This window comes from Colias eurytheme, chromosome 19, assembly GCF_061535395.1.
Source record: "Colias eurytheme isolate Ceu_HAF_F1 chromosome 19, ilColEury1 Martin Lab GWU primary, whole genome shotgun sequence".
Taxonomy (NCBI): Eukaryota; Metazoa; Arthropoda; class Insecta; order Lepidoptera; family Pieridae; genus Colias; species Colias eurytheme.
In genome coordinates, this window is record NC_142998.1 from 3,037,776 (window position 1) to 3,050,856 (window position 13,081).

Genomic DNA, 13,081 nt, shown 5'->3' on the forward strand with positions numbered 1-13,081 from the left:
CTAAGCTGTTATGGCGGGAAATGAATTGACTAAGAAAATACTGCGTTTAATTGTGGAACTGCTGAAATCAGTTATAACATAAACTACGTCTTAAAGTTTGAACAATAGAAAACGCGTAATGCCCAAATTTAAAGCACACGAACATGAGTAAACATCTCAAATCTCGATAAGCGAAGGGTGTAGATTGGAATCGCGGTGACAAACACCGGGGACCATTGTGGGTGCTAAATTTGTTTCGCCATTTCCGATCTCCTTACGAGATTATTTTACAGAAAAGGCGCCATTGTTGGCAACCGGGACGGTAGATGGTGTTCTAAATTGTGTATTACATATCATCAGTTTGGGTAACACATTCGACCTAATTTATGAATTGCGGAATCTTATATTCATAACAGGAGGAATATAATCGGTTTATGTGGAGAATTTGATAACATCTTAATAGGCAGTTTTACTCAGCTAGTGATCAGAAGTTAAGAAGTAACAATAATTCATTATGCATTAATTAATCCGTAGCATCAAAGCATAAAAGTCCAATAAATTGCATTATAATAGGTAACAATTAAAAATGCTGCAACAGTAACATCCCTGTATAACTTCATATTTTTAAAATTCGAATATACGCGTCAGTTATAATAAGATTCGGTCGAAAAAAGTTCCATTATGTCCACAGACTATTGTACGGTAATGCTCTATTCTCTATGATCCAATACGCAAACATCTGCTGTACGCCTACGAGCCTTTTGTACGCTGTGGACTCTTGTTTATGCTATTTGTTATTATCTATCTGTGATGAGATCGGTGATTTATGTCGAAATAGCCGCGTCCCAAATACTTGGTACTTGGTGATCATTGATAACAAAATGTGTCCTTGTAGCTACAGAAATATTAGTTTATAGTAAAATAATCTTACATACAAAATCTGTTTTTAGTTTTGCGTGAAGTACCTAACTGATGACGCTTAATTACTTGAATGTTAGTTCGGCGAAACCCATCAATATATTGAACCCATTGTATTTATTATATCTAGATTGGTAGGAAGAGATAGACCACTGATACATTATTGAACTAACTAATCATAACGTTCATTTGCAGTTGATATTAACTAACAGACGAAATACTAAAAAAACAAAAACACACAAAAAATCTATATTCCTTCCTCGTTTACTAAAGCATATAAAACCCAAACCAACACCCGCATATACCATTTAATAAGTGACAATTATTATATTTTATATAAATTAAATACGTGTGATCACAAATGCGGGCATCGAATGATTTCAATCACCCTTTCGATGGTTTAATAGTACGTAATGAGATGATACGTCACGGTTAATGAAGGGGAAATCAATTCAATAGTGTTTCAATGCTTTTTGGGAGTAAATTGTTACTGAGTGAGGTTAAATAATGAGTGGTTTCAGGATTCAGAAAATTGTTATTAATTGTAGAATGTGGAAGTAATATTACCTATTAGAGTCGAAGTGCATACGCGATGATACTGAATCCATATATGAGAACAATTGATAATTGTCAATTCATAGAATCCGCGACCCCTAGCTCAAATGCCATGTAAGTTCTTAGTATCAATTAGTGTACTTAAACATTTACAGAGTTGTTTATTCAAAAACAAATAAAAGCAAAGTATAGATTATTATTTAGCAAGCTATCAGTTGACTTAATACATTAATTTTTGCAGTCTTTTGAACAGAAGTTTCATCAAGAAACATTTAATTAAACGGAGGTAGAAATCAATTATGACGTCATCCAATTCATAAATTCTAAAGAATTCAAATTCATTTAGTAACCGTCAGGCAGGCGCCACGCGCGCACGCATGCCGCACGAGCGTTCATTACTGCAATGGTACATTGATTTACCGGGTCAAATCTGTTGACACTACCATCAATACTATTTAAGCTATGTTACCCCAACCTAACTGATTCATTATAAAACTATCTGATATCGAACGCTGACGTCATTCCATCTCAAGAAAGCTCTAGATGTGTAACGACAAACATATTGTAGAGATGTTTTATTGTTTGGAAATAATAATAATCAAACCTACGTGATAATATGGCTCAATTTTTTGCACCACACTCAGAAATAATCCACCATAATTATCTTATTACGTTGCCATATACTAAACAGATCATAGAAATCATAGAATATGCCTGAAGGAAAGTCTCCCCATATAATATTATGGACTTCTAACGCAATCAGTAGCTTCTCTAAGTCTTAAAGGTATGAAATATGCAGTGCGAACGTATCCTTATTCTAGCCAAAGCTTGCTTGATACCTTAAAAACAACAGACTATTTATATATTTCAATTCTTGGTAAAAATGTCACATTATTCAAGCTAAAGAATTTGTAATCTCGCACCTGATAATTAAAAGTGTCCATTTAAATTATTATCAACGAAATTGGTTTCCAAGACGTAATTAAGTGTTAAAAGGGATTCTTCCAATATTTGTACGTTGGAATGTCAAATGTGTTTAAATGATGTGGATTAAGCATTTAATATAATAACACAAATTAATCGTTGTTTAATTACTTAATAATTATTATATAAATAGTTCAACTGTATGAATTGAGAAGTAATAAAATACTAAACTCTTGCGCAATAAGTTCACAGAAAACATTAAATGAATGGAACGAATTTCATTCAACCCGTCTCGCGCATCGCGGGGTCATCGAGGCCCGTGTTTACCGAGCAACCGTTGGGTCGTATCAATTAAACTATATTACATTGTTACAATGACGAACGCTGGGTTAATTGCTATTGGGACGTCTCCTCGTGATCTTTGAGACCAAAGATCAGGATTATTTATCGTACACCTTTTCATTTCTTCCTTGAAAGATAATTACTGACTTATATTTGTGATGCAACACTAATTAAGCTTCTCTTATTCGATGGAATTTTGCATTTCCTGCTTTTTTTTTTATTTTTATAACAGATTTTTTTATCGGCTATTCTATATCCTCAATGATTTGCCGTTCATATCGAGCTCGTGCTATATTCTTTATATTCTACTAACTTCTAATCAAACACGATACTTCAGTTGAAACCCGCGTTGACATCATTAGCTTATATATTATATCTAGAGCACAATCTTCATTCATAACATTCACTAATCCCTAAATGAAGGTTTTGATTACTGGCAACGCTCCGCTTCCTTGCGTGGTATTGTAAGTTCAACTGCGTAATACGCATCAATTATAACATTTTATCACGGACATCTGTCGCAGAGAACGGACAATTAATGAGAGTTAGTACAATTGGCCTTACGTCACCAAGGAGCCGGGACAGGAATTAAAATTGATAGCGGTCATCTAGTTATAAAAATCTAGGACAGCTTAATTGTGACGTGACTATTCCAATCGTGAATGGAAATTACCTTAGTTAATGCTATGAGGGAAATTCGGGGGAGATAAACAAATCCACAATATATAGGATTAAGTTTTAAATCCGCTGTTTTGATAATATCGAAACACGTTTAAGAAACACATTGTTTTAATTTGTCAAACTTTTCCCTCGTCGTTTTTCGTTCGGGTTTATGTAAAGGCCAATTCACATTGTAATACGAGAATTATCGATATGGATGCCACGGTCTATTTTGTTCTACTATTCCCATATAAAGTAAACGAGTCAAGATTTATTTTTATTAACTTACGTACCAAAATTGTCCGCTTAATATTATAAAGAACTAGGTTTCCGCCCGCGGCTTCGCCCGCGCATTCAAAGAAAAACCCGCATAGTTCACGTTCCCGTGGGATTTCCGGGATTGCGTCATTTTCCCGGGATAAAAAGTAGCCTATGTCCTTTCTCGAGTATCAAAATATCTCCATACCAAATTTCATGAAAATTGGTTCAGTAGTTTAGGCGTGATTGAGTAACAGACAGACAGACAGAGTTACTTTCGCATTTATAATATTAGTATGGATTGGCCTAACTACAATATAAGATGCATCATAGCATAATCCGTTTATCAAATCATTCTATCAAGGAGAGCAGATGGCCTAGTACAGTAATTAATATTCGTGTCGAAATACTGTTCTCAAGTGGGTTAATTTTTTAATAACACCTAGCAACTGTACTGTCAGTTTTAATTTTTATAATGGTCACTATTCTCATGTATATTAATGTACAAAAAACATTAATTTCAATTAAGCGTTATAATTACGATGTTTGTATATTATAGAGTATTAAATATGCTATCTTACATAGAAAATAATGTTGTTTTTCTGTTTATTAGACTTGTATGTCCACAAGTCATCATTCCAATCTTTTCCAATGATTAGTAGTTAGATTAGTTTTTGGTACGTATGAGCTAAATTGATTATAAGTGACTAACCTTTAACAAAACATATGCCTGTGTCCCTTGCACGTAAGCTGCCAACATAATCTCACAAAACGGACATCGTACATAGCAATCACATTCCACAGCAATTCTCATCAACGACGCACTCAAGTAGACATCTGCTCGCTATAATGACCCTTTTGTTTACCGCGTCATTTCTTCCTTCTGTGTAACAATAAAAAATATTAATGTTTCACTAGGTACGTCGGCCAAATGTACCGCGCTGGGGTCGTAATCGCATTAAGACGGTCTGCGACCGTTCACGGGTTATTATCTTTATACGTTTTTATTTCGGGGGCTGAATAACGGAAAGGATTAATGTTGAATCACATTTCCTTGAGATATTTTGAATCGTAAAGGTAAATAAATCATGCTAAATGTTTCGTTTTAATGTTGTTTAAGGAAATGGCTTTTAGAACGATTTTGATACTGTGTACGGTGGAAGAAATAATTGAGACGCGTGCCTATTTTTCTGATTGAGCACAAGTTTAATTTGTTTATTTAAGTAAATTACTTTCATGTCAATGGACGAATCATTTCATTAACTTGCTAATATTAGGAGCCATTCTTCATAAAATACATTGATTTTAAGTTTTAAGTATTTTAACACTTCAAACAATAATATATCTTAACCATAACATATTAAACATCTAACGATACGTTTACGCATTTGTGTAACTATAATTTACGATTGCCATAACAATCAAACTTGTCTGTATTGTTATATTACAAATGAAGCAAGAAATATGACATTTACGAAGGTGCTACTACAGTAAATTGGCACGTAACTGCTAATTACTCATTAGGTGCTTGTAACAATACTTTATTGCCGCTTATATGTTATATACCTATGTTTATGAGCTGTATAACACAACATAATATATGGGGACATACAAATAGAAATGATGTAAATATCGAAAGCCTTAGGAGCTGGTATTTAATAATTTATGCATATTCTGATGACTTGATTGTTGTTCGAATGTTTCGTTTTGAATTAATTTACTTTTAATTAAATTGTAGTTATAATTTTGAAGTGTTTCTTCAACATTGACAAGGCTTTTCTTAATATTTAGTGTTTGATATTCATTTATATTATTTGATAAAATACAAACACAAATAAACAACGCTTAATGTACCGAAAATTCGTATAATCTACCTTTTTGGGGCTTTATAGCACACTTTGCATTAAGTACATTTTTATTATCATTAGAATGTAATGGACATTTTATTATAAAACTAGGTATTTTTTGTAAATATTTACTTTCTTAATATTTTAAGGGACTATAAATATGTGTAAAGTTATTATTAGGGTTTAGATTTACTATAAAATTAGTTACTTATCTAGGTATATGTTTTTAACAGTAGTTTTCAATTATTACAGACGCGTGCGGTCTCTCCGATGTGCCACACATAGAGAGTCTCCAAGAAAAATCCCAGTGCGCGCTCGAAGAATACTGCAGAAGTCAGTACCCGAACCAACCCACTCGGTTCGGGAAGCTGCTGCTCCGACTGCCCTCCCTCCGGACCGTCAGCTCGCAAGTCATAGAGCAGCTGTTCTTCGTGCGGCTAGTCGGTAAGACCCCCATCGAGACCCTCATACGGGACATGCTCCTCTCCGGCAGTTCCTTCTCGTGGCCGTACATGGCGACCATGTGACATACGATGTGGCGTCAGCTAGCGGCCGCATGATCCACGCCCTACGGCTTCCCGTACCTGCCGAGCCAGCGCCTCGACCTGCGGTACCGGGAGGCCCCCGAAGACGCCGTCACGTCGTCCAGCGAGCTCCCCGAGCAAGAAGACTTCTTCAGAAACAGGGAGGACAGAACCGACCCCTGTCCCACCTTCGACCCGATATCCGCGTTCTATCCCCCCAAGGCGGAGGACGACGCGCAAAAAGCTCAAAAGACCCTCACCATCGACAGCCTGCTGAACGTCAGAAGTGATGCGTGCGCGAACACTAAGTAGTACTCCGGGGTAGCGTGTTAGTTCAAGTTTTGTTCCTCTGTAATATATCTAGGCTAGATATTTAATGTGTAAATACAAATTCTATTATTGTAAATTTATGTATATTTATAAATAAGGTCTAGTGGAGTGTTTTCTACGGTGTTCAGATATGGATGCTATGTAAAGATTTACAGATTTCCTTTCTATTATAGAAATATTATTTTGAATATATTTCACTTGTCGTAATCGAGGATTGACAGGCAATAATTGTGCAATGATGTGGTATGTATCTTTAAGAAACAATTTAATATGTATAAATTTTACCAAATTTTGTCGATTCATTGTTATGGTGCGTCTACACAGGTCTATATTATTATGTATCAAACACCAAAGAACAATAACTATTGTAGTGTCTGATAGTGAAATAGCTACAATACTACAATACTACTATAATGTTTTCACAATTTTTGGTCACAACGATATGTGATAACTTAAATATACAGGACAAAATATAGTATACTGAATAGTATAAAATTAAATAAACGAAAATAATCGATATTATCTAGATTGAACAGCAAAGCTCGTATATAGGTATGTAATATTTTTAGACCTGTCAGGACGAGCCATTAATGAATCTACACGCAGTTTATTTTCCAAGTAGGCATTATTTATGTTACTCAAAGTTTTTCTTTTTATTTAATGGTGCTGTCTTATAAATGTACAAAAATAATTCCGAAACGCATTTACGGTATTTTTCTTATCTTGTTTAAGTCTATTTGAAACTTTTATTATTTGTATTGTTTTATATTTTTGTACTTCATAATTATTTAATAGATATTATATATGATTTTATATTCTTAGTTTGATAATGCGTGTTTAGTACATTTAATAATCTTTATTTATACAGGGTTGTAACTCATAATATTCATAGAAGTGGCATTAATTTTTGTCATTCGATAATTTTTGGGAATAATAAAACAATACGATTATATTGAAGTTTTTAAGCTTTGGTTGGAGAGCATTTTGTGGTAATTTTAGTTAAAAATTCAAGAACAGTTTTATAAAACACTAAATTTAGCTACTGAATAACAATCGAACTATCAAATATGTAATCGTTACTTCCATCTGAAAAGACTAACTTATCTATAAGTACATATAATAAATCTGTAGAAGGGTCAATTCTGTACATTGAAAATATTGAAAAAATAAATAGCAGTGGGTGTTACTGGATCGATACCAAACCCAAATATGTGATTAAAAAATTTTTTGTCTGTCTGTCTGTCTGTCTGTATGTGAAGACATCACGTGAAAACTAACGGTTCGATTTCGATGAAACTTGGTATAATTATACCTTATTATCCTGGGCGTAAAATAGGATACTTTTTATCCTGGAAAAGTACGTAGAAAAAAAATTAATCTTAATTTTTCAGTTTTATCCATAGACGTTGTTCTGTAGAACCGCGAACACGTACGTTGCGTATTATAGGCCTAGCCGTATTTGGGTCCAATAGATATTTATAAGATGTCATTGTCAGAGTTAATCAAAATGGAGACCATCCACGCGAAGACCGACATCCGCGCGGACGGAGTCGCGGGCGGAAGCTAGTTTGTAAATAATAACTGATTACAAAGAGAATATGTACATATTAAAAATTATCAAATTTTTATTTATTTATTTTTTGGTCCTAATCATTCAATGCAAATTACATACTGTTCACAATACCCTGAAAGCAATTCAGTTTCTGAACAATAACGAAAGACTTAGAAATTTTAAAAGTAAAAACTAAAATGCTCTTCATCCATCGCGGCTCTCTCCTGCCAAACTACTGTATATTGATAACAAGAAGCAATGTAACGCAATAATTGTACAGATGTATGTAGATGTGTGCGTGTATGGAGTTGTACAAAGGCATATTGACGAATAAAACATGTCTTTACAATATATTCTTTTATTTTACACCATGTCCTAGGTATACAAACATAATTAAGCAGTTAATGCATCTACATATAGGTGATATAGGTACTTATAATACACTTATTAGTTATTACATACATACTTAGTAGAGAGGTCTCGATGATGGATCGGTTATTAAAATGCCTCTAGTTTACAGACTTTAGGGTTCAAGTCCCTGAAGTATACAGTTTTAATTAGTATGAATATATTCACCTTCTTTTCTCAGCAGATTGTGTAATGTTGACTAATCTACATATAGTCAAAAAAATAATAATGAACTAAATTAAAACAAACGTAAGATGAGTTATTTTTAAATTTTAAGTCATGATTATCGAATAAAAAGATACAAAATGTATCTTTAAATGTATAGATTTAATTGTATTACTACCGACACAAAATTCCTTACACACAATTTGAAGTGGGTTAAAGATTATTTTTTATTCATCTAAACTCACAATAAAAAAAAAGTGTGTGCGTGTAACCTTTACGCGCGATTGAAGTAAAACGCACATGTCAATATAACCTTGTTATTGAATATTATAAAATGTCGCAATTGTCAGAAAATTTATTTTTAATTTACTTATTTTAAAAGTAATAAATAAACAAGTATATTTAGAGATTTTCAAAAAATTTTGCAATTTAAAATAATGTTTTTAAAACTGTTGAATTTTTCATTCATTTTGCTATTCACAATTGATCCGTTTGAAAATTTGAAAATAAATAATCCTAATTGATTATGATATTTGCCACTAGCTGGCGTATAAGTCAAGAAGCGTGTAGTATATGACATATACTTACAACCAATCAGAATTATTATTTTTAAATGGCGGAAACTACACAGCGTTACTTCCGTCAGAAAAAAAATCTGAGTTACTCCCTAGTCGCGCCTAAAGAAGTTTTACTTCAAAAAATTAAAACTAGCGTCAGTAACGACTTAACCAAATTACCAACAAAGATAAAACTACTTAAAACACATTTTATTTTTAACCGTAGCGTGTAACAAAAACACAAATCACCTCGACCATAAGCGTTCATCACACATCGTAATCGATATGAAATCGATTTAACATCGAATAAACGAGCGGTATCGATTGCAGTAGCTGTCGCACGCGATGCAATCCTATACGCTGGTTACTGTAGGCTTGGATTACCTGTATCGATTCTCAATCGAATAAATATTGGAAATAATCGATTACATTTTAGAATGGTATAGACACTGTAATAAGCATATTGTAGGTATCATGTCCATACCATTGGATAAAACAAACAAATATAACTTTTTTATAAATAGAAAATACGTAATATTTACTGTAAATGTCTTCCATAGCTCACGTAGCTACCTAATACTATAAAAGAGGTGAGATTTAAAATAGAATTTGTCCCTTCTATATATCAAACCAAAGATCTCTACATTGCAATATTTAAAAAGCACACTGTATGTACACAATATCAAAAAGTTCGCAATCGACTAAACATAGTACCGTATTCTACCAGTAATAATTTTCTGAAGAATGTTATATAACTAGAAGAAAAAGAACTTAAATTTATTAATTGAAGATCTTTTGCTTCTGCTGTGTTGTACATGCTACGTGTGTATTTGTGCAACCATCACCTCTTGTCAGTTGTCAATACTCTAGACTTTCTATCTAAAATCTATAGCATTCGTTATATTATGGTCGTAACATGCAGGTGCCAGGATAGGTGACCAACTGGTCGTCACGCACTCCGCTTCTTTTGTACTAAACCATAATTAAATTGCGGAAACTTTCCCCGACATTCAGGGTTGTTTGACAGGACACTGATTTTTTAATAATAAATTGTTATCCTGTTTATTGGTTGTTTTATTTATCTTTCTAACAATACCAGTGGTGAAACTATTAAACAAGATATTAATATTAATTTAAAGATCCCAAACTTAGGAGGCAGATATTTCAGAAAGAAGTCTTGTAAGGCAAACCGAGGCGTGTGAGTAGTGGAGTGGCCGTAGACGTCTACAAACGAGGGAAGCCGTATATGAATTGATTGTATAAGTATATCTTAGATTACAAAATAAAAGACAGATGGAGCGTTGCCGAACTAAACCGAATGATTTATCGTCATTTTCAATAAAGCTATGTGTGCTGTCATTTCGCCGCTGCACTGTACATACACGGTGCTTCTGTGTGCGTGTAATGTTACCAGATATTGAAAAATTTCCCAAATTTTTCCCCGACTACGGAAAAAAGAGGGTTATGTTTTTCGAGTTTATGTATGTATGTATGTATAATATTTCTTTGACATGCCCTGCAGTATAAACCGTTGGACCGATTTTGAGTTGTGAGGTTTCATTGCAATCATCTGAATTATTATGTTAGTGGCGGTGACGTAGGCAAATATACATAAATATATACATAAATTAGCAGTAAATTTTTAATTTTTATTTTAATATAATTTCGAGTTAATGATATTTTTCTTTTATAATATTGTAAAAATTATTTTATTACATAAAGTACCTGCCTACTAAAGTTATAATATGTGGACAAAATAATTGTATTCAATTTTCAATTAAATAAATTACATAAAAAAAAGTTTCAATTTTAACTATAATTATTAGTTATATTATTTTTTATATTTCAAAATATATGATTGCGAATAGCGGTAGTTTTTAGTCGACAATACGGGACATGGAAGATAAAAACCCATGGAGGGTAAACGCGTATGTCGGTATGTCGCGTAAAAACCACAGTTCTTTGGCATATTATGATAATATATTATGATATTACATATGTAATTTGTAAAATTTTAAATCTGACATGATTAAAAAGAGCAACTATGGAGTTTCTTGCCGATTCTTCTCCGTAGATACTGCTTTCCGAATCGGTGGTAAATGTTAAAAATATATAGACTTAATGACGTTTCAAAAGTGCTTCTAGAAGAAGTCTAATTGAATAAATAAAGGTTTGAGTTTGAGTTTGAGTTTCATTTTATTTTCATCATATCCATCACGGAGTTCAAATGAATTAAATCGCGGGCGAAAACGACTCTGACGTTTTAAGCTATATAAAAGTAGCAAAAAAAAAGTATTATGCTTATTAAAATTATCTTATAACGATCATGAACCTTTATTGCACTATACAAATAATCACATTCACGATCGAAAAATCCAACAGCACTACCTCGAAGATCTTTTAACCATTTTACCGTTTTACCCATAAAAATGGCAAATTCATTTTCAAAATACTGGCAGCATACGTTGAAGTTTTGTATTCCTTCGTATATGTAAAATTATTATTTGTATAAAAAATTAAATAAGCCGAATAATCTACAGAGAACCTGTAAAACGATGTTTTATCTTTTTGTTTGTTTTCGGGAACAAATTTTACAGCGTTTTGATATCACAAGACAGCATTTTTTTACTAAAATAGTAAACCCCTTTTGACGTATTGCATGACACTATATGCGCTATAGCACTGGTGCAGCGACGTATTTGCTTTTGATTTCGTATTTTCTTTGACAAGGGCGACGGGCGGTTGTCATGCTCCATCTGTATTTTATTTTGTAATCTAAGAAGTATATCTTGAAGCTATTCTGACTCACAGGGAAAAACGAATGAAGATCGTTAGCTCTTTCTTTGTAAAATAATTGTGTGATTAAAAAGAGCCTGTATATTTATGTGCTACAATTTAATATTTACGCATATTTAATTGTATTGTAAATCTTCTGTCTTTATTTTACACGTACTAAATAGATCAACTAATCCAGCTAAATTATGCTTCATAATCCTAACTAAATAATACAAGGTCAAATTTTACTGGATAAAACGTAAGTTTTGGGAACATGAGTTAAACAACTACAAAACTTTACATAGCCGCTACAATCGATGCCTTCCTGTAACACCTCATTCGTCAGGATTTCCCGTAGCGCCTCTTAACTGAAATACAGTAATTTTAGTCAGAGGGCGTTGGGCGTGGTAAAGGTCGCCCAATGGGGTCGTAGGTCGCGACCTTTCACAAATAATATCGCAGTACAGCCTTAGCGAACCGCGCACGCTCCGCTAACGATTGATTTGAGGGTTTCCCCGGGATCGTCTAGGTAGGTGAGGACTGTGGCCTTTCTGTTTGAAGCTTTAGCTAGGTTTCTTATTAATGTACGTACATTTTGTTAGATTAATCTTAGTCTATATATAAAGTATCAGTATATATATACCTATATAAATCATATACTAGGCTTTGTATTTGAAGCTTTGCTACGGATCGGCTACGAGCTACATTTATTTAATGTAGGTAGGTAAGTTTTCTTTTAAGTTGGGAAGTTACACAGAAGCTGCTTTTATACAATGATGTGTGTATTTAACATTAAATAAATATGAAAATGGTAAGCTATAAGATAATTGAAGCATTCAGAGCAAAACATTTATTATTTCAGTTTAAGTAATAATAAATAAATAAATATTATAGGACATTATTACACAAATCGACCTAGTCCCACAGTAAGCTTAATTAAGGCTTGTGTTGTGGGTACTAGGCGACGATAAATATAATACATATGTATTTAATAAATCCATATATAGATAATAACACAACAATCTCTTCTTTTGCCTATTATCGATTACGCTGACGCTTGCTGTCCGGATCTTACACAGGTGACAGGAGCTTTTAAATAAACTGGAGCGACTGCAAAACTTTTGTATACGTTTCATTTTTGGGCTTCGGAAGTACGATCATGTTTCGTATTCTAGGAAAAAACTCAAGTGGCTGCCAATCCGATCTCGTCGTAATATACATTTTCTCCGTCTTTTGTATCAAGTACTTTTTGACCCTAAATCGCCTGCATATCTTAAGAATAACTTT

At 33.2% G+C, this 13,081-nt stretch overlaps 1 protein-coding gene across 1 annotated transcript in view; it reads left to right on the forward strand.

Annotated features, from left to right (window-relative positions):
• The window catches only part of svp (COUP transcription factor 2), a 71,214-nt gene extending 64,441 nt beyond the window's left edge, over positions 1-6,773 (forward strand). Inside the window, exon 4 of the mRNA XM_090112858.1 lies at positions 5,736-6,773. Within this exon, the coding sequence (XP_089968984.1) occupies positions 5,736-6,010 (275 nt within the window). The 3' untranslated portion in view covers positions 6,011-6,773. The remainder of the gene's footprint in view (positions 1-5,735) is intronic.
• Positions 6,774-13,081: the final 6,308 nt, after the last annotated feature.